Source organism: Rhineura floridana, chromosome 16 (assembly GCF_030035675.1).
Source record: "Rhineura floridana isolate rRhiFlo1 chromosome 16, rRhiFlo1.hap2, whole genome shotgun sequence".
Taxonomy (NCBI): domain Eukaryota; kingdom Metazoa; phylum Chordata; class Lepidosauria; order Squamata; family Rhineuridae; genus Rhineura; species Rhineura floridana.
The window spans coordinates 34,472,395-34,494,557 of NC_084495.1; the positions used below are offsets into that span (position 1 = coordinate 34,472,395).

The 22,163-nt window shown below is 46.7% G+C and overlaps 1 protein-coding gene across 1 annotated transcript; it reads right to left on the reverse strand.

Annotated features, from left to right (window-relative positions):
* Window positions 1-5,460: 5,460 nt before the first annotated feature.
* Window positions 5,461-18,571, reverse strand: LOC133371522 (visual pigment-like receptor peropsin). The gene is given in 7 exon segments (XM_061599061.1): window positions 5,461-5,679; window positions 8,313-8,546; window positions 13,012-13,343; window positions 17,195-17,452; window positions 17,783-17,840; window positions 17,935-18,002; window positions 18,565-18,571. Coding segments are annotated over 7 exon segments (1,176 nt in total).
* Window positions 18,572-22,163: the final 3,592 nt, after the last annotated feature.

Consider the following 22,163-nt stretch of genomic DNA (forward strand, 5'->3'; position numbering starts at 1 on the left):
GCCATGCCGGCACACGGCTTTTGCATTCTACGGAAATAGTTATCAGCTTCCCGGTGTTTATGACAAATGCTCACAAGCCTTTCTGTTGCTTGCTGAGGAGTGCAGGCTGAGGAAAGGATGTGGTTGTCAGGTAGGCAAGTTTTCTTCACTTAGTTTGGCTTGGCTACTCCAAGCCAGAGCTGCTAGTCCCACCGATGCTTTTCACACCCACGGAGAAGAAACAAAGCCAAAAGTCATGGCAGCGCATTGAACCAGGAGATCCACATGCCATTGGGATTCCCAGACTCCATTGCCAGGGATGAGACACACTGGCAAATGACTAGCCGCATGCTGCAAAAAAGCCAATTGCTGTGTACACAAAGCACCCATCCACAGAGAATGCCTGTCGCATCTCTGCATGATGCTTTGTTTTGACTTTGCCTCTTTTCAGTCAGTTTTCTCTGGATTGGACCATTCTGCTCTCTCTCTACACTGACTGGCTCATTTAATTACTCCCACTATAGAGACACAGTGCAAGTATCCACCCTCAAAACAGAATTCATAGACTCATAGAATAGTTGAGTTGGAAGGGCCTATCAGAACATCCGAGTCCAACCCCATGCTCAATGCAGGAAGCCATATTAAAGCATACCTGAGAGGTGACTGTTCAGCTGCCTCTTGAATGCCTCAAGTGTTGGAAAGCTCACCACCTTCCTAGGTCATTGGCGCCATTGTCACACCACTCTAACAGTTAGGAAGTTTTTCCTGATGTTCAGCCAAAATCTGGCTTCCTGTATCTTGAGCCCATTATTCCTGCACTCTGGGATGATCAAGAAGACATCCTGGTCTTCCTCTGCCTCGACAACCTTTCAAGTACTTGAAGAATGCTATCCTATCTCCTCTCAGTTTTCTCTTCTCAAGGCTAAACATGCCCAGTTCTTTCAGTCTCTCCTCATAGGACTTTGTTTCCAGTCCCCTGATCATCCTTGTTGCCCTCCTATGTTCCATTTTGTCTGCACCCTTTTTAAAGTGCGGTGTTCAGAACTGGATGCAGTACTCAAGGTGAGGCCTAAGCAGTGCAGGGAAACTAGAACTTCACACAATTTGGAAACTATACTTTTATTAATACAGGCTAAAATAGCATTTGCCTTCTTTGCAGCCACATCGCACTGCTGCTTCATATTCAGCTTGTTATCAACAACAATTCCAAGATCCTTCTTGCATGTAGTATTGCTGAGCCAAGTATCCCCCATCTTATAACTGTGCATTTGGGGTTTTTTTCCTAGGTGCACTTTGCACTTATCCCAGTTAAATCTCATTCTGTTATTTTCAGCCCAGTCAGTCAAGATCACTTTGAATTTTGTTTCTGTCTCCCAGGGTATTACCTATCCCTCCCAATTTCGTATCATCTTCAAATTTGATAAACATTCCCTGCACCTCCTCATCGAAATGATTAATTAAAATGTTGAAGAGCACTGGACCCAGGCCCAAGCCCTGTGATACCCCACTCGTTACCTCCCCCTAGTTTGAGAAGGATCCACTGATAAGCACTCTTGAAATATAATTCTGTAGCCAACTGTGGATCCACCTGACAGTTGTTCCATCCAGCCCACATTTAGCTAGCTTGCTAATCAGAATATCATGGGGCATTTTGTCAAAAGCTTCGCTGAAGTCAAGATATATTATGTCCACAGATATATTATGTCCACTGTCTATCAGGAAGGTTATCCAATAAAAAAAATGAGATAAAATTAGTTTGACAAGATTTGTTCTTGACAAATCCACGTTGGCTTCTAGTAATCACTGCATTGTTTTCAAGGCGCTTACAGACTGATTGCTTTATCATCTGCTCAGAATTTTCTGAGCGACTGATATCAGACTGTCTGGTCTATAGTTCCCAGGTTCCTCCTTTTTGGCCTTTTTGGAGGTAGAAACCATGTATGCCATTGCTCTGAGCTTGGCTCTTTCCAGTCATGCTCAGAACACTGATGTGCAGTGCATTCAAGCAGCAGTTGCAGTGCATTCAAGCAGCAATGTGACTGGGCCTCCTTGCAGGAGAAATGCAACTCCCAAAGGCTGTGCTAGGCAGGATTAGGGCACACTAGCAAAATATTAGCATGTTGTAAGAAATCAGTTGCTTAAGTAAATGCTCTTGTGCACACACAGCCTGCTGCATCTCTGTATGATGAATTGTTCTGATTTTGCCTACTTCTGATTGGCTTCCTCTGGACTGAGTCATTCTTCTATGTCTCTGCACCAGCTGTCTAACTAAGGGCGCCTCCAAACTGTCAGTGTTTGCCTGAGGGATTCAAGCCATCCTTGGAAATTTAGGTTTGTGCAATTCAGGTGGATAAAAGCGCTCTGTCCCTTTAGCACAACAAATCTACTTGAAAAGAGAAACTGCTCCAGCCATCCGTTTTATTGTGAATTCGTTATGATTTGTGCTCAAGATGCTGTCGGGGCTGTCATACGTGATTCTGCTGTCATTACTGTTTGTACCTGCAAAAATTTCAGAGGGGTCATACTTCTTCGTTTCCAGTCAGTGCACATCCTGCAACTCCCTGCTGAAATCCTGTAACTTTCCATACCATAAATGTTCAGGGGAGGGCGTCTACTTTTGTTGTTACAAGATAGCAATAATGTCTAGGGAAGCATGGCAGAACAATTAGTAAAGCAGAATAAATCCACCACCAACCCACTGCTATTCTGTCAAGAATGTGTTACAGAATGCACCCGTAATAAAACACAAGTCTGGAGAGGGTCACAAACTTTTTGCAGTCTGGAAAGTGAGGGGGAAATTCATTGAAAAGTGTGGGGTGAACAAATTATTCATATTAACACCATACAAGCAAACTGGGAGGAAGGCAGGACGAAGGCTCGTTGTATAACCTCACAGCACACAAATCAGAAAAATGTTAGGAAACACGCCTGTAGGGGATGCAGACTGAAAGCTTGAGTGGGAAGAGGAAAAATTCAAAGCAACAAGGAGGAGGGCTCCAGTATGGCATCTCAAAGGGAAAGACCATAGCTCAGTGGTATTGCATCTGCTTTGCAGGCAGAAAGTCCCAGGTTCAATCTCAGGCATCTCCAGGCAGGGCAGGGAGAGACTCCTGCCTGAAGCCCTGGAGAGCTGCTGCCAGTCAGTGTAGACAATACTGAGCTAGATGGACCAGTGGCCTGACTCTGTACAAGGCAGCGTCCTGTGTTCCTGGGAAGGGCCAGAGCTCAGTGGCAGAGCATCTGCTTTGCATGCAGAATTCATGTAAATTCATCAGCATTTTAGTGTAAATTCCTGTTGATATACACATTTTTAAATGTAATTTTGCCCAATATAATGCATTTTATATATTATTTTCAGTAAAATATGCACTTTTATGAATACTTTATGCTGTTATGTGCATTTTTCTACACATTACTTGGCTGGAGAATTGCATCGCACAATTCAAAGAAATGTGGATTTCGAAGGATGGCTGTGTTTCTGTATATTGTTTCAGAAAGTGCAATGCAAACTGAATCCAACTTCTCTCCCATCTCTAACTGGGAACATCTCTCATTTCCACCACAAGGCTGTACTCTTTGTTTGAACGTTCAGTGTCAGCAACGACTCAAGCAGCAAGATTTTTTAAATTTTATTTTAAACGTAACAAAGAAACAGACATTTCTTTGGCTTAATTTGCACATGCATCTTGGGCATTCCAAGACTAAGTGGTTTTGGGGGATGGTTGAGCAGGATTCCTAAATCAAGGCACACCTCCCCCCCCCAAAAAAAACCCCACCACTGTTGAAAATATACCCATTGGTGCATCCTGGGGGCATAATTTCCTGAAACAACAGATTTAGCACTGGACAACAGTTGGATTCAGAAGGGGATGGAGCAGAGGTTGGTTTGTCACAGGCAGATCAATCTACAAAGACCAAAAAACAAAAAAAGTGAGCGCTTGTACTTAAGGGTGCTCTGAAACGGTCACAGTGCTCAAGCTACAACACAGAAAGCTATCTTATGCAAGGTCCATCTTTTTATCTTAGTTTTTCAGCCCAAGGGCCACATTACCTTCTATACAACCTTCTGGGGGCCACATAAGGCAGGTGGTTACTATGGGTGTTCTCTGTGGTGGTGCCCCAGCTGTAGTGGTGCGCCTGCCACCTATGCTATGGTCTGTCATTCAATATAACATCTTACTACATTTATATTCCACCTTTCCTCCCAGGAGCCCAAGATGGTATACAGGATCTCCTCCAGCTTCGGGGTGGTTTTATGTTCCTGATGGCAGCTTCTGCATTGATCATTTTAGCAGCTTGCTGGTTGGTTGGATAAAGATTTCTCGATATTTATTTTCAAACCCAACTGGCAGGTGTGGTGACTCAGGCAGTGTCACAAGCTGCGAATCAGATCCCCCTTCTTTGGGGGGGGGGATGAGACAGAGGACTCTGTCAGAAAGGGAATGGCAGGCAGGGCCAGCCCCAGAGATAAGTCTGCAAGATAAGCCCATGGTGGCAGTGTGCCCTCCAGCTTGAGGATGTTGTATTGTTATCCTCCATCAGAGTAAAAAGAGGGTGGGGGTGGCTGGGCCCCTTTAACTGAAGAAGAGCCTTGCCTGTGAAGACAGAGATAGGTGGAGCTCAGTCTAAGGCTCCCTGTTGCTGATGCAACGTCCAAGCTGTGCTCACGGCCTTGCGCAGGAGTCAGCCTGAGCTCTGCACCAGCCTTGGACTGAGGTCAGTGCTCATATCCTACCAGGAAGCATGGAAGTGCCAAACCTAGATTGAGACATAGAGAGAGAGAAGGGTCAGGTAACAGATGATGAAGAAGGCACCTCTCTGCCTACAATCCTGGAGAGCTCATGCCAGTTAGGGTTGACAAACCTAGGCGACATCAGTTTTCCCCAACTTGGTGGCTTCCAGCTGCTTTGAACTACAACTCCCATCATCCTTGACCATGCTCCTTGAGGCTGATGGGAGTTGTTGTCCAAAACAGAGGGAGGCCAGCAGGTTGGCAAGGGCGACATGGCACGATGCTCCGACTCTCTGTAATGCACCTTCTTATGCTCATGGTCATTCCTTCTCCCCAGGGCAGCCTGGAAATCATAGTTCTATGTCAGGGAAATGGGTCTGTCTCTCTCTTCACTGACCGACACATCCCTAAGCATCTTGGGGGGGGGGGAAGCCATAGCAGTCAAACTGGCATAAAGTTGTAGTAGCGTAGAGCGGCACAGGACAAAAAGTGGCTGGCAGGGAGTGGCAGCTCTGAGTCACTTTGCTCTTCTGTGCCACCCTAAAAAGCTGACAGCATCTTCTGATTTCCTTTCCAGAGCAGAGGAAAAGAGCAGAGGTCCCACCTTGTCACTCTGGCGTTTGCACTTCGATAACGACTGCTCCCAACAATTTTGTGCAAGCGCATGCATCTGCGGAGTAATTGGAGAGTCGAAGTGCGAGTTGCTGAAGAGGCGTCAGGCCAGAGATGGCAAAACAAGCCCCTTCGCACTAGAACCCGTAGTGAACAACAAGTGTTTTCGGCTTCCGTGCAGAGCTTTCAGCATCCCCGTGGCTCCGCCTTTGGTCGCTTTGCGTGCAGGACCAACAGATTTTGGCTGCTCCCTCAGTTGTGAGGTTGAAATCCCGGCTCCCTTTGGAGTTCAAAGTAGTTTCCAGGTGCTTAGCTGGAGGCTCACATTTCATGAGGGCGATGAAACACTTGTAAAACTGCAGGAGGGTGGAGAGGAAACCAAACAAGGTTGTTGAAATATGCAAACAGATGCTTTGCTCCTTCCTTACATCATGTATCAGTGGCCGCTTCTCCACAGGAGTCAGTAGTTCTTATTTACTATAAAACGATGATTCATTTATGAATATGTCTTAGTTCAGTAACTAAGGCCACATTCACACCATGCATTTATTCCACTATTATTCCACTGTAAACAGGCGTGGCTTCCCCCAAAGAATCCTGGGAAGTGTCGTTTGTGCTGAGTTGTTAGGAGACTCCTATTCTCTTCACAGAGCTACAATTGTCAGAGTGTTTAACACTCAGCTCCTCTTCCCAGAGAATTCTGGGAATTCATGAGGAAGAAAGCATGCTGGAAGTATGAGGAAGACCTCCAGGAGGAGGTCTGCACGGTTGCTAGGGGAACCGCTAGCGTCTCCCTGACCCCTCTTCCCTCAGTCCAGTTTGCCTCTCTCTTGATTGGCCCAAGCTGCACAACGTTCACCCACTCAGTCTTTCATGATCCATGCAACAGCAGCTGATGTGGGCTGAATGCACTTCACCTCTCTGCTTCTCAATAATGATGGACAACTTGATGAAGTGGGTGACAGCTCTATTTATTCAAGTGCCACAGGGCTCCCTGGGCTCTGTCTAGGGATGGGAGAGAAATTAGATTCAGTTTACATTTAAAGCTGAATACACTAAATTTGCATTTTACTTTCTGAGAACCGAAACACAGCCATCCTTCAAAATTTGCAGTTGCCTGAATTTTGCAATGCAGTTCTCCAACCAAGGAATGCATGCAAAAATGCACGTGTTATGAGAAAATGCATGTAAAATGAATATCTTAGTGAAAATAACATTCAAAATGCATTATATTAAGAGAAATTGTTTGCAAAAATATGTGCCTTAGTCACAGAAAAATAAACATAAACATGTGTTTATTAGAAGAAATTCATACAATGCTGAACAATTTCCATGAAGATAAAAAAAAAAACAGCAAATTGCTGCAGAAATATAGAGAAGTGAATTTGTTTGGAAAAGTGAGAAACTGAGAGAACCAAAATCAACAAATCCTTCCATCCCTAGCTCAGTCCCTCAGAGAATTTATGAGCCCCAGTGCCTCGGCCTTGATTAGGTCTTGCACGGAAATCTACATTTAAAACAGGGGTGTAGAACTTTTTCCACCTAAGGGCTGCATTTCCTTCTAGCGGTGCAGCACCTTGGACAACTCCTTGAAAGTTCAGACTAAACCCCTGAGTGGATTCCTTCCCCCACTGACATTGGAGCCACCAGTCTTCACTGCATGCATGTACAGATGACATGACTTCTCGTCACTTGAAAGTTTGATGGAAGGCAGCTGAAGCCATGAGTTGCCTCTGATTAAAAGGACCATGATTTGGGGGACAAGAGGGACTCCAGATGAGCAGTAGAGGGCAAGGTTTGGATGGAAAACCTCCCTCTTTTTCAGTCCCTAGCATTTCCAATTAAAAGAACCAGGTGACAGGTGATGGAGAAGCCCTTTCTCTGCCTGAAACCCTACACAGCCACCGCCGGTCAGAGCAGGCCAGCCCAGCCTTCCCCAACCCAGAAGGCACCCTGTTTGCAAAGACTATAGTAGATTATATGGGCTAGAAGAACACGGTAACTAGTTTTATGCAAACTCCTAGGATGCCATGAACAACCAACCTGTGATGTCAGACGGAGGATAGCTCATTCACACATGCCACTCACCCACAATCTTTGAGTCATCAAGTGATGAACATGCATGGGTGAGTAGTCCATGCACTCAAGTCCACAATCAGTGTGAAGGTCCTAATTACACATCTGATGGCTTGACTAGTCTTTATCTCTTTGCTTCAGACTCCCGATAGCAAAGTTTTAGGCCCCTAGCTCTGCTAAGAAAACCCTTGACTAAAGTCCCATCTGCACTATACATTGATTTTATTTTAATGTTTATATACCATTTGATTGTAGAAAAAAAAACCCTAAGAGGTTTACAAAGCACCATTATACCACTTTAAGCAGTCATAGCTTCCCCCAAAGAATCCTGAGAACTGCAGCTTGTTAAGGATGTTGAGAGTTGTTAGGAGACCCCTATTTAACTCATAGGGCTACAAGTCCCAGTGTGGTTTAACAATCAATCCCTCTTCCCCGCAAACTCTGGCAACTGTAGCTCTGTGAAGGGAATAGGAGGTCTCCTAACCACTTAGCACCCTTAACAAACTACAGTTCTCGTGATTCTTTAGGGGAAAGCCATGACTGTTTAAAGTGGTATAAGAGCAGTTTAAATGTATTGTGGATATGGTCCCTAAGTCAGAACCAGGACCCTCCTAGCCTCGCATATTGGTGTTAATGGTGAGGCCGCTGCTTGATCCAATGCTGAAGACAGTGTAGTTGGCCATATTCTTGTGGTTTGCTGCCACCTCCTGGCCACCAATGCCATTGTACATATTTCTAACCAGCTACAGGAATCCTTTTACCTGTATTTTGATTATTTTGTCTGCCATTTTGAGACATATGAAAATTATCAAAACATAGATTAAAAACAAAAAGATCCTTGCCTCTACTTAGCTGACACAAAATCCAACAGGTGAGGGAGCGGGGGGCCAGCTGTGAACCTGGCAATGCTTACCTGCTTGTTCAAGAGGACGTAAAGAATGGGGTTCACAATGGTGCTAGCTTTGGCTAAAATGGACGGGACAATGCTCACTGACGGGGTGATTGCTCCAGGCTTGCCAAATGTTGCGATCAGCGAGATGATTCCATATGGCATCCAGCAGAGGAGGTAGCAGGTGACCATAGACACCACCATGACCAGAATGTGATGTTCTCTTTTCTGAACAGATGTCAGGTGAAACCTACAGACCTGCTAAAATAGGATAGAGGGCGTATCACACACACACATAGTAGGGGCTGTGCTAGGGGTAGGATCTCATTTAGGATTAGGCTCTTGAGTGGAGAAAGAAAGGAAGAGAATGGTATGTTGGGGAGGAGATGCTCTTGGGGAGAGAGAGAAAGGGAGAGATGAATATGTGTGGTGTGGAGGAGATGCCTTTGGGTGCAAAGGACATTGGGGTGCAAATGAGAAGTGGGAGATGATTACACAAGGCTGAAGGGATCAGCTTGAGGGAGGTTTTGCAAGTCTTCCCTTCTGGGCTCCTTCTGGGAGGAAGGGCAGGATATAAAATTAATAAATCCCAGTCTGCTTCTGTTGGAATTGCTTTTTAATATACCTTTAAACCCTAACCCTAAGTAGCCCAGAACATACCCCTAACTCAGATCCTAACCCTAAACAAGAACCAAACCCTAACTGGAACCCTAACCAGAACCTGGACCCTACCCGAACCCAGAACCTAACCCTATCCTTAAGCTGCAACCTTACGCTGACCGGAACCCAGACTGGCACCAGAACCCTAACCCTGAACCTATCCCTAACCCACAATGAATCCAAAACCCTAACCAGAACCCTAATTGGAACCTGGACCCTAACCATAACCCAGAACCTAACCCTATTCCAAAACATAACCCTAACTCTGAATCTAACCCTAACCAGAACCCTTATGCAGAACCTAATCCTAACTGTTCTAAATTACTAAATTGAAATGGAAAATGGAAATGGACTGCCTTCAAGTCGATCCCGACTTATGGCAACCCTATGAATAGGGTTTTCATGGTAAATGGTATTCAGAGGTGATTGCCTTCCTCTGAGGCTGAGAGGCAGTGACTGGCCCAAGGTCACCCTGTGAGCTTCATGGCTGTGTGGGGATTCGAACCCTGGCCTCCCAGGTTGTAGTCCAACACTCTAACCACTACACCACACTGGCTCTCTACACTAAATTAAAAATCTGTTATAAATTACGACATTGAATCTAGAACTTCATGTGAAGACAACACATAGTACCAGGAGTGAAATACATTGTGTGATGGTACTATGGGCTATTTGAGGGCTCCACATCCTTTATCTCTCACACATGAGGCAGCAGAGGGATGGAAGAGGGAGACGTTTTATAGCGAGAGGCACTAAAGGGGAAAAAAGGAGCAGTTTTAACCAACGGCAGAGATTTGAGTGGAGCAGGGATTGAGAGACACTGAGGCAAATGGTGGTTTTAAAGAATGGCAGAGGTTTGAGTCAGGTGAGCAGGGGGTTGAGTGCAATGAGAAGGGAGTTGAGAGAGGACCTGTTGTGTGAGCCTCTATGTTGCACTCATCTCTGCTCTTTCTCCTTGTTAAAACTTTTTTTAAAATCCCTGTGTTTCTCCCTTGCCGATCTATTCAGTTCCCTCTTGTTCTGAGTTACTCCTGCTGTTAATCTGCCTCTATTCACAAAGAATCTTTTCTGGGCACCCTGCTAAGAAAACCTCCATGAACAGCTGACAACAGCAATTGTCTCTTGCTCCCTGTGATTTTTGAAAAGTCACAAGACACAACTTCTAGTTCTAGTTCTTACATAACTGCCAGCTGTTAGAATTCACAGCTGCCTCTCAATCCTCGGGAGCTTAAAAATGCCAGGGTGATTCAGCCATTCATAAACTTATACCAGAGGCAAATGTTCTTCTCAGGGAGGACTCAAGTAGAAAGGGATTCTATAATTAAGGAGGGAAAACATTATGTGCAAGGTACATAATCCTCCGTTGGGCTTTTTGGTTTTTCTATTGCACTGCTGACGGCTCCCCTAAACCTTTTGCCTTCCTGTTCCAACTGTCTAACTCCAAAGCACATTTTGTCAGAAATGGCTCTCAAAGGCAATGATGGAAGAGTTGACGCAATCGCTCCTAGACACAATGCAAACTGGAGACACAGACCCCTTCCTTCTAAGTTTCAGACACCTGGTTAAAACTGTTGTATTCCAGCATACCTTTGCACCATGAATGCTGCTCTGATGTTTCAACATCCAATGTTTAATTTATGCCTTAAATTTTGTAGAGTGTATGTTGTTAATTTTGTAAGCCACTTTGGGACCCAGATGGTGAAAAACTAGGCCATAAAATTTTAAAATAAAATAAATCATACACCTGCAACAATGCCTTTATTTAACATGGAGTCAGAGGCTTCATTCCCACATCATGATAAACCATAGTTAACGTTTTACAGTGAACATGCTGATTTCACTCACTTTGCTCCTCGCCACTAGGACGAGAACAAAAGAAACTGTGATCTGTGGCTTCGCATTATATCTAAACTGACAACCGTAGCTTTGCTCAAACCACGATCAGTAAGCAAAGAACAAACAATGGTTACAAGTCATGGTTTGTTTAAGCAAAACAAGCCATCCCCAGTTCAAAGATAATGTTAAGCCATGGACTGTGGCTTGTTTTTCCCCCGGGCTCTAGCGGGGAGGAGAATCAGTGTGTTCATGGTAAACCATTAACTACAGTTTACTGTGAAGTTCAAACTGGGCTAGTGTGTTGATTAAGGATGGGACCCATTGGCTGATGCCTTTGGAAAGCATTCCGTGGACCTAATGGGCTGATATGGATTCATGTTTGTTCTTTGTCCATAAGCCACTGTGTTTACCGGTCCATTTTGTCCCGTCACAAAAAATGTTGACATTAATATCGATATTTTGCAAGGAGATATCAATAAGCGAAAGGAAATATTGATAAAATTATTCTGAATACTGGTATTTTACATCCGATTTTTTTTAAAAAAGCCATTTTTGAAAATAGCCACAGAAAATCGCTACATAAAAATCTGATCTGCAGTGGTAGAGAATAAGCAGATTAATGGAATATTCAGCACCAAATCCGAATCGGGGAGAATCCCTAGTGTTGGTACAATCTTATCGCGGAATCTGATGGAGGCCTTTCAGTCTAGGAAGCAAGAACTGCCTGCGCTGCAGCATCTCAGGCTTGGTTTACCTGTGCAACAGAAGCAAGCGCTGGAATCTTGAGTTTGCATTGCGCAGGATACCATTCCAGGCTACCCTCTTGGGGTTCCTTCTTCAAATTATCTCCCATTTTGAAGGGGGAAGGTCTTTGCAGGTTTTAAAAAGAACAACCTAGCACCTCAGAAAAATTCTAGTCCTGTTGCTCCCTGTCGTGTGGGCAGTTTTGTCTCTGGTTTTGTTTTTTACATAGCGGAGCGTTATTCCCCACCACTACTGCTGGCAATCTGAAGTAGTAAAGTCCATCTCACTGCCTCTCATCTCTACATCTCATTCTGCTCAGTTTGTAGACTTAGCATTGTAGGCTCGCTGGGGTGGAAAATCAAGGATTGCGTTCAGCAGATATATGGTCCAGAGGGCCAGTAGAGGTCACAGCACTGGGGTGAAGGATACAAAGATTTCACTCATTTTCAGCAAATTTCCTATGTTTCTTAACAGAGAGACATTCTGCTGACTTGTAATAAATGGGGGCATTAAGGAAATGTGGGCTGAGTCATGATGCGTGCATGGCAGATCTTTTGGAGGGGGGTAAGTGGGGGGTAGGAATCTATACTGAAGTGGCAAATTGGGACCAGAGAAGAGAAAGTGACTAAGCACCCAATTAGCAACCGCTGCAAAGTCTCCATTGCTGGACTGCAACTTCTTCTACACCTTGAGGGACTGAATATTTGTTCTCCCTACACATTCAAAACAAACAGACAGAAAAGACTGATCCAGAAGCTTCAGTTTGGCATGCTGGCTTTGTAGGTCTACAAGACTGCTGCAAGGGAAGGCAGAGCAAGGCCATAGCTCAGGGGCAGAGCGCCTGATTTATGTACAAAAGGTCCCAGGTTCAATCCCTGGCATCTCCAGGTAGGGCTGGGACAAACCCCTGTCTGAAATGCTGGAGAGCCGCTGCCAGTCAGTGTAGACAATACTGAGCTAGATGGCCCAATAGCCTGACTTGGTATAATGCAGTTTCCTACATGTCTCCATCATGGGCTGAGTACATTCCGGCTGCTCAACCCCACTCCCTTGGCTCCGAGGACCTCAGCTGAGAGGTTGCCTCATAGGTGGGAGGCAAAGGGTGACTCCAGGGCAGACCAAGGACGAGAGCAGGACATGTCACCTGAGTAATCCTGGGATCAGAGGGGCATCAGTCATTTCTGTTCCTGATGCCACAGCTGAATTGGATTGCTAATGTGCAAATCTTTTGTAAGCCACTTGTTACAGGATTTCCGCAGGAAGTTACAGGATATCCAGTGACTGGAGATGAAGCAGTGCGACTGCCTCAAAATCCTTCGCAGGCGAAAACAGTATTGAAAGCAGGGCCATGTGCGTGCGACTGCCCCAGTAGCATCAAGAACACAGATCATCATGGCTGCAGAATAAAAAGGATGTCTGGAGGACCCCTGAATCAAACGGAATCATCACACTATATCAGAGAAGTGAGGGGGCTTTGCCTTACCTTTCTGATTGTCTGCAGGATTTTCCCGTAGCAATAGATCAGCAGCAGCAGGGGCAAGACAAGGCAAAAGACAAAGAGGCAGACGATGTAAGAGATGTTGTTGGGGGTCTTGGCGTGCCATGTGACGGAGCAGGTTGTCCCAGGCCCTTCGGGGCCGTAGCTGCTCCAGTCGAAGAGAGGTGGCAAGGTCCAGAACAAGGAGTAGGTCCAGGAGCCAGTGATGCAAAGCCAGGACTTGGTGTAACTAGAGACGACTGCCTTGGCCTGTCTTCACAGAACCGTTAGGTACCATTCATAGGAAAGGAGGGAAAGAGACACGAGGGAGACAATGCCTGCAAGAGAGAGGGCCAGAGTTAACAGGCCGAAGCGTTCCTAGTGGAAAGTCAGCCTGTGGGGTCCGAAGAGACATGCTGAGAAAAGTTTGGGAAACAGACAAAGCTGCTCATCAGCAGTGAAACTGGGATGCTGATCGGTGAAGTAAAGTGAACAGGTCACCGGCTATTTCTATTTTCTAGGCCTTTGCACAGTAGTGTAGCAGGAAATTGAGAAGGGCAGGGTCCCTTCATGAGTGATGCCATGCCCCCTCACAGTCTCTCTCTCTCTCTCTCTCTCTCACACACACACACACACACACACACACACACACACACTCTCTCTCTCTCTCACACACACACACACACACACACTTCTTGAGCAACCCCGCCTTCAGTCAGTCAGCATACCTGCATACATACCTCCCCTTCTCTCACGCACACACTCTTCCACAGGCACAGATTACTCCCCACCTTCAGAAAAGGTGCAAAGACCACCACCTGCGCTGCCACCAGCTCCACCTTGCTAGCAGACAACAGCATCCTGAGCATGCAGGGACCCACCTATTGCTCCAGCCTTCCCTCCAAAACTTTCCCCCCCTTAAATCAAGCCCCAGTCTCCCCAAACGCTTGCTGCTGGCTGGCAGCCTGAGCTGGCAGTGATATGCCTCCCCACCTTCCCAGGTAGCCCCAGCTCCCAGCACAGGGTTTTTTTTAATTAAAAAAATGTATGCCCACGCCACGGGGAGAACAAGGCACAACACAGTTTGGAAACCTCTGCCTAAAGAATTAAAGAAAATAAATACCTGGGCTTGGCTGTCCACCCTCCTCGCCTCTCTGTAAACTGTCCCTCTCTCCCAACTCCTTGTGACTTTCTCCCTTGTGACTGTCACCTCCTCACAACAACAGACGGTGGGACCCAATCAGCATGCAAGGGGATTCTAGTGATGGGACGCACAGCTGCTGCTCTGTCGTTCAGCCCAGGGGGCCCTGCTCTCCTGCCTTCTCCTTCTCTATGGTGGTAGGTGTGCTTGTGGCAGATCTGGGGGCCGGGAGCAGGCCATGTGCAAAAAAAAAGGAACAGGACAGCATCCCGGAGCATCCTGACAGGACTACACACCTGTTTCTTCATAACTAAAGATGCTTTTTTAATGGCTGCTGATGGCTGATGGCTGCTATATATTGAAAGCATCCCACTGGGAAAGGACTGAAGAAAAAAACAGCTTGACAGTTGGAATGGAGCCACGAACGGAGTTCAAAGCCTGGGTTTTACAGTCTGTGAAGCAAAAAGTAGCCTAGGAGAGCTTCAAGGTCTGCTTGCATTTTGATTTTGGAATAACTGATTTACATTTAGAGGCTAGAGCTGGCTGCCTCCCTGCTCACCTGTGCTTATCCCGTTTATTTGTAAACTGGCATTATGAAAACACAGTAGTAATCTTCTTACAAGAAACTGACCCTGCCCCCCCCAAAAAAACCCCAACATTCTGGGACACAGGAAGAACCATGGTTTTTATGCCTGGTTTTTCTTAATGCAAGAAGTATCCTCAATACAACCTAGATCTTGGCTTGACTGCTGCCTGCATCTTTACATGCAATCTATCTCAAATTTCCTTTGTGCACCAGATATTGAAGCAGTAGCCAGGCCCTGCAAAGAGGGAAACACACAAACTGTGACACATCCCAGCTGGAGAGGTTAATTGAGTCATGTATGGATATCACGAACCACAGATGACTTACAGAAGTACAGGCACCCAGGAGATTCCGGAGGAATCAGACTGCACTTTGATGTTTTATCCTACTCAGTTCCCATCCCTGCTGGCAATAACATTTGTAGCCAACATGTATAGCCATTTCTGAAAGAAGCTGGAATTTCAAAGGCAGTCACTAAGTTTGCAGAGATCTCCCTAGCAGCTTAGGCGTCAACAGGGAGGCCATCACTCAGTTCAGAGCAGGTCTAAGAGCACTTTCAGACTATCACTATTTTCAGGTGAGATTCAAACACCTGTCAGCAAATTCAAGTTGCACAATGAAAGCTGATTTGGTGCTCCTGAACAACAACCTGATTCCCACCCCAAAAATGGGACTTTTTGCAATAAGGAAAGAGACAGGGGAATACACTGAAAAGTATGGGATAACACTCAATAACCAGGTCATCTGGAAGCAAACCAAGATCCGCACCATACATTTAAAGCACATCCAATGCACATTTAAAGCACATGACTTCCCCAAAGAATAATGGGAATTGTAGTTTGTTAAGGGTGCTGGGAATTTGTAGCTCTGTGAGGGGGAAATCACAGTTCCCAGATTCTTTGGGGGAAGTTATGTGCTTTAAACGTGCGTTGGATTTAAATTGCTACCCGAGGTGGGGTAGTTAATGGCACCCACACCCACATGTTAAGATACAACGCTTGCCAGGTTATTCTGGCACTCAAGACAAGAAATTACAAACATGCCTCGCCCTGCGAGTAAAAATACAATAAATGAAACAACTAAGAATTTGCTGCCCTTTCATAACATCCCAGATCATGACACCTCCCTCTACCTAATTGTAGGGACGGATGGAACTAGGTATCGGTGCCCAGGGCAAACAACGTGAAACACGCCCCTAAGCCTATCCAGTCTTTTATGATGTGAACAATTAACAACAGTTAAAATGATAAACAACAAGAACATGTCCAGGTTTGGATAAGACTCCTACTGAACACTCATAGACTATTTTCAGGAGATCTACACTTGTTGCTGACTCTGGTACTGGGAGAATTGACAGCGCCTGGTGCTTAAAGCTTTTGATTTAGGATGAAATTTCTGCAGGATTGAAATCACACTCTTATTTTAGCACCATTTCCAATCATCTCACCTAACACATTATTAAAATAACAAATGTTATTTTTGTACATCATGTTTATAACATTAATCATTATTTTGGTGCCCATTTGAACAAGGCGCCCAAGGCAAGGATCCCAGTTGGTGCACTCTTTTTAGCCCTGAGCTGGCCCTTGAAATCCCCAACTCACCAGGCCCCAGACTTTCTAACCCTAAAGGTGGTACTACTTAAGGCCAATTCACACATTGCATCTTTAGATGTGCCCCTAAACATGTAAAGCATAAATGTGACAAATGTATGTTTGGAAAGGCAGATAGGGTAAGGTCTCGGGGCACAGGCAATGAGAGCACATGATGCAACAACCTTGCAGGTTTAGTCACTGCATGGGTGAGAGACAGGCTAGGAACCTGAGAACCCCTTGTACAAAGACTGGTTTTGCACTCAGGTTTGAGAATATGGAAGAGGAAGGAATTAAATTGCCAGCAGTCTGGAGAGGGCTGAAGTGTCTTGCATAACTTTTTGCCTTTCTGCATGACCAGCAATCAAAGAATAAATTATACAAACGGGGGAAATGGGCAAAATATGAGAAATAATTTGCATTGTTCATACAAGTTGCAGGATTTTAAAACTTGTTACATCCACACCATAGAGTTAAGATTAGTCACGTTTTCCTCCTAAGAATTCTGGGAACTGTAGTTTGTTAAGGGTGATGACCTCACAGAGTTACAATTACTAGCACTCTTAACAAACTACAGTTCCCAGGATTCACCATGAGTATTAAAGTGGTATGAGAGCACTTTAAATGCCTGGTGTGGGGATGCGAACAACCTAATGTCAGCTCAAGTCTCTGGCTGTCTCTGGTGTGGTTTCCACATCGGCTGGAACTCCAGCCATTCCGATTTTTACAATCAAGTAGGACCTTTGGATACGCTTGATACCTTCAGGCAAACCCCCTCCCCAAAATCAGAACCTTGCTCTTTGTCGCCTGCTGGCAGCGGGAAGAACAGCAGGCTCCTAGAGCCGTTGGCCCCTTTGAATGAAAACCTACCGAAGAGGGAGTTGGCAAAGCCGTACCACTTGCAGCCGGCGTGGCCCAGGAGCCAACGGCCGCGCAGGCTGGAGGCGAAGCTGAATGGGGTCCCGAAGACGCAGACCAGGAGGTCGCTGAGGCTGATGTTGAGGAGGATCAGGTTGATGGGCGTCCGGATGGCCTGGAACTTGACGAAGATCAGCACCACCAGGACGTTGTTGATGCTGCCCAGGAGCAGGATGACGCTCAGGTACACGGCCACCGCGAGGTGCCCCGCCCGCCCCAGGTTCCCCGCAGGAAAGGCCAGCTGAGGACCGTCAAAGGTCAGATTGCCGGCGCTGTCCGCCGCGCTCTGGCTGGAAAAGTTGAGGCTCCGGTCGCCCAGCGCCAGGCGCATGGCAGCGGCGGCACAGCGCCTTAAGGCTGCTCCAAGCTGCGCGTCTTGGGGCTGGGGATTTGGCACTCCGTGAGCCTTTACACACGCGACGCGCCTAAGGGTGGTTCTCCTGGAACTGGGGGCTCCGTAGGGGCCGCTGGTCGGATGCGCTCAAGAAACTGGCACGGCGACCCGCGCCTTAACAAGAGCGAGCCCGCGCCCAGCCTGATTTCTGGAGAGGGGCGCGAGCGGCGGCAGGCTCCACTCTGACCTTCCTGGAGGGCCTTCCTAAATCAAGCCCTTCATTAAATACACGTTTTTCTTAAGCTGACCCGTGTGCCTGTGCCCAGGAGCGTAGACTGACCGACTAAGAAGCCCCAACTTGGCGCAAGTTAAGGACAGGGGTAGGGGGTACGTGCTCGCCGGCTGGATGCGATGGAGCGCCCTGCCCTGCGCCGAAGAAGCAGGAAAAGGTTAGCAAAAGAGGCCGGTAACTTTCCAGTCTTGTCCCTCCTGCCTCCCCGCGATCTTCTAAATCGAAGATACGCAGCGCAAAGTTGCGGCGCCCCGTTCTGGGGAATGCACGCACAGGGCCCTACCCCTTTACGCGTAGGGAGACGAGCGCAAAGACCTGGAGGCGCCCCCCGTCTGGCGCATGCCGCTGTACTAGAGTCCTCCCCCTTCGAGAGCAAGCGGCGGGGCTGTGCTTGTGCTGGGGGAAAAGGAAGACGCGACAGCGACCCCCCCCACACACACACACAGTTGGCTGTTTGGGCAGCAGCCCGTGGTGTAGAGGCCAAGAGCCGACCCTGGGAGAGAGCGTGGCGCCTTGCGCGGCTCTCCCTGGAGAAACTGCGCCTCTCCAGGGGGCTGTGGCCGGTCTGGGGGACGGAGCCGGTTTGGAGGAGGGGACTTTGGCGCGGCGGATTTTATACCTTTTCTCTTGGCAGGGTCAAAAGGAGCGTGGGAGGAGCTGACCCCTGCCGGGAGGGAGGATCTGCTGGGGCCGCACCGTCCATTCCCTCGCCCACCTCTCGGCTTTTGGTCCGCCACTTGTGGAATAGTGGCCTTCGCGGGGAGGAACGAGAGGGATCGGATGCACAGCGTTGAGAAAAGGGACGGAGGGGAGTCTTGTCTTCTTCACACCGTGTCGCACAATCCTAGAGCTGGAGGTCGCCCTGTGAAGCGGACTGAAAGGCAAAGACTTCTACCCACGCATCGCAGACTTGGATGCAGGGCATATTCTCTGCCACAAAACGTGGTGATGGCAGCTGGCCTAGATGGCTTTGCCAAATTCATGGCAGGGAGGGGGGTACTGTCATTTGCCTTGATGGTTAGATGGAGCCTCCACATTCAGTGGCAGTGTACCTCTGAATGCCAGGTGCTGGGAAGCACGAGCAGGAGAGTGGTATTGCTCTAAGGTCCTGCTTGTGGCCATTGCCTGAACCAGCAACTGGGCTCCCCTTATGTTCTTGCGTTCTCAGTCTCTGCTAGGTCTGGGAAGTGAGACGCTGGACTCCATGGGCCTTCAGTCTGCTACAGCAGGACTTTTCTTACATTCTTCTCATAGTCATTCCCTCTCGACCTTCTCTAGCCAACGCAAGAGGGCAACATCTGACTTTAACGTGGGTGGGGAACCTTTTCTTTTTCCCAACCTGAGGGCCACATTCCCTTCCCTTTCCAGGGGCTACAAGACAGAGGCAAAAGTGGTCAAAGCAACTAATGTTTGCAAAAGCAAGCTAGTTTCTGTGCATGCTCCTGTTTATCCTGTATGCAGGGTAAGCAAGAAGCATCCTCCAGAGTTCAAGGTCACTTTCCAGCCAGGTAAAAACACGCTAGGAGGGTGCAAAGCAGGACTTGGGAGGGGTGTGTGGCTCAGGAAGGGGTGGGTTGGAGGGTCCTGAGGGCCAGATGGAGAGGACTGGAGGCCTGCAGCTGGCCCCCAGGCTGAGGTTCCCTGTCCTGGAAGCATAACATGCAAAGAGAGCCCTGGGAAGTTCCTGAGGTCTGTCCATAAAACAAATATCTTCTTTTTTTTTGTTATGTGAAAAGGTCCTCAAATGCAAAGATGTATCACTGAACACCAAAGTCAGGATCATCCAGACCATGGTATTCCCAATCTCCATGTATGGATGTGAAAGTTGGATAGTGAAAAAAGTGAATAAGAGAAAAATCAACTCATTTGAAATGTGTTGGAGGAGAACTTCACACATACCATGGTCCGTGAAAAAGACAAATAATTGAGTGTTAGAACAAATTAAACCAGAACTGTCACTAGAAGCTAAAATGATGAAACTGAGGTTATCATACTTTGGACACATTATGAGAAGACATGATTCACTAGAAAAGACAATAATGCTGGGAAAAACAGAAGGGAGTAGAAAAAGAGGAAGTCCAAACAAGAGATGGATTGATTCCATAAAGGAAGCCGCAGACCTGAAGATCTGAATGGGGTGGTTTGTAACAGATGCTATTGGAGGTCACTGATTCATAGGGTCACCATAAGTTGTAGTCGAAATGCCATCATTTTAAACCTTTGCACTCCAGAGAGATCACAATGTCAATGCATGCAAAGCAGATGCTGTGTCACTGAGCTACAGCCCTTCTCCGAAGGCTCCTTACGAAGGCATCTTACAAACGACAGCTGCAATCCTATGCCCACTTCAGCTTGGAAGTAAGTGTTATGTGTTAGCAGAGAATTTAAGTTGAGCTACGTGTGCTGTGTGTGATTGTTCACCTGAAAGGAGTCAGGCTTTTACCCTGCATTCAAATCATGGAGACTTTAGACTTTGTAAAATAAGAAAAGCTACTTTATTTATAGAAATACATAGCTGATAGGAAAGGCATAACTAGTTCCAACTAATGAACTAAGCTGGAGGCACAACGTCGATCCCATGCTAGAAGTGAGGAACAAAGGTGAAAGGCCTCTTCTTCCTCATTTGGATGGAGAAGAAGGAAGGTGGGATGGAAGTGGGGTCAGATCCCTTAGAATATCAGTTTACAATGGAAGGAAGACAATAGAGGAAGGCAGGTAAGGACAGGCAGTCTAGCCAGCAGGAGGACCCTCTCTCTATCTCCCCTTAGGTATGCAAAGAGAACCCAAACAGGAATTGTTCTTGCCACACTTCCAACAGTAAGCCTCACAGAGCTCAGTGGGATTTACTTCCGAGGAGATGGGTCTAGGACTGCAGTTATGACATCAGCTTTCATCCATGCCATCAGATGCTTGAAGTTGGCTCCTGATTCTTAACTTCCTGCAGCCCACTCCTGTGAATCCTCATGTTCTTATGCTTAGACAAATTCAGGGAGGAGAAGGCTATCTGTGGCTACTAGCCATCATAGCTATGCTCTCTCTCCACTGCCAGAGACAATGTGCCTCTGAATACCAGTTGATGGGGATTGCAGGTGGGGTGGGGAATGCTATGGCACTGGGGTCCTGCTTGCGGGCTTCCCATTGGCAGCAACTAAAGGCATAAAGGAGCCCAAATAAGACTCATTTATTTTAGCAGGGGATTTAAGCAAATTCTTCACTTGGAATTTATGAATTTATGTCCTTATGAAAATTTTAGTGCAACTTGCTCCTGGAGAACACATTTTTGTATGCAACTTTTCCTAACGTGCATTTCTGCAAAACCATTTTCCCAAACGCATTTTTGTATGTTATTTTCCCTACTATGTGCATTTTTATGCCTACGTTACCCTAGCATACGCATTTTGTGCACGTTGCTTTGCTCACCTGGCTGGAGAACTGCATCACAAAATTCAGAAAACTGAAGCTATTGAGCGATATCTGTGTTTTGTTTTGCATCTTGTTATGGAAAGTGCAAATTAAGTAGGTTCACCTTTAAATGCAAATTGCATCAAATCCCCCCCCCCAACTCTGAATAAAAGTTGGGTACAACCCTATATATCAGAAAGATCAGCATCAAACAACTTCCATTCTAGTTTTCTGAGCAATGATTAACTTTTGGGTGACTTTTCCAAGCAAACGCTGGGAACCAGACATCGTGCAATCACAAAATTCTTTTATAGCTATCTGTCTTTGCTTATGTCCAGTGACTTCTCTTGTCAGCTTTTGAATTTCCCTAGCGGCTTTTTGAAAGAGGATTGCTAGGGTCACCTGGGCCTTGTCTACTGCACCTGCCTACACACCCCTGCTTTCCCTGAAATGGCAATGTAAGCAAGGTGAGCCCCTTGAGAAGGGCCGTGAAGCTCAAAGCTGTCTGCCAGCTCAGCCACTGAGTCCGTGGGGGCCTGTTTTATTCCCTCAGAATAGCCATGCTCTGGAAAAAGAAATATTTTATAGCTGACTCTGAGAAGCAGGTGCTGGGAAACAACACTGGGACGTCTCATGCCCTGCTTGTGGGCTTCCCAGAGGCATCTAGTGGGTTACTATGGTGAAAAATATGTTGGGCTAGGTAAGCCAGGTATCTCCAAACTTTTTTAGGCTTAGATGCACATTTAGAAATCTAAGAAACTGCCATGGGCACAACAATGAACCCATTTCACAGAAGACAACTGGCAATACTAAGGCCCGAGAAATGCTAGGGATTGAATTTGGCAGCTTCTCCATGCAAGGTATGTGCTCTGCTATTGAGCTGTGCCTCTTCT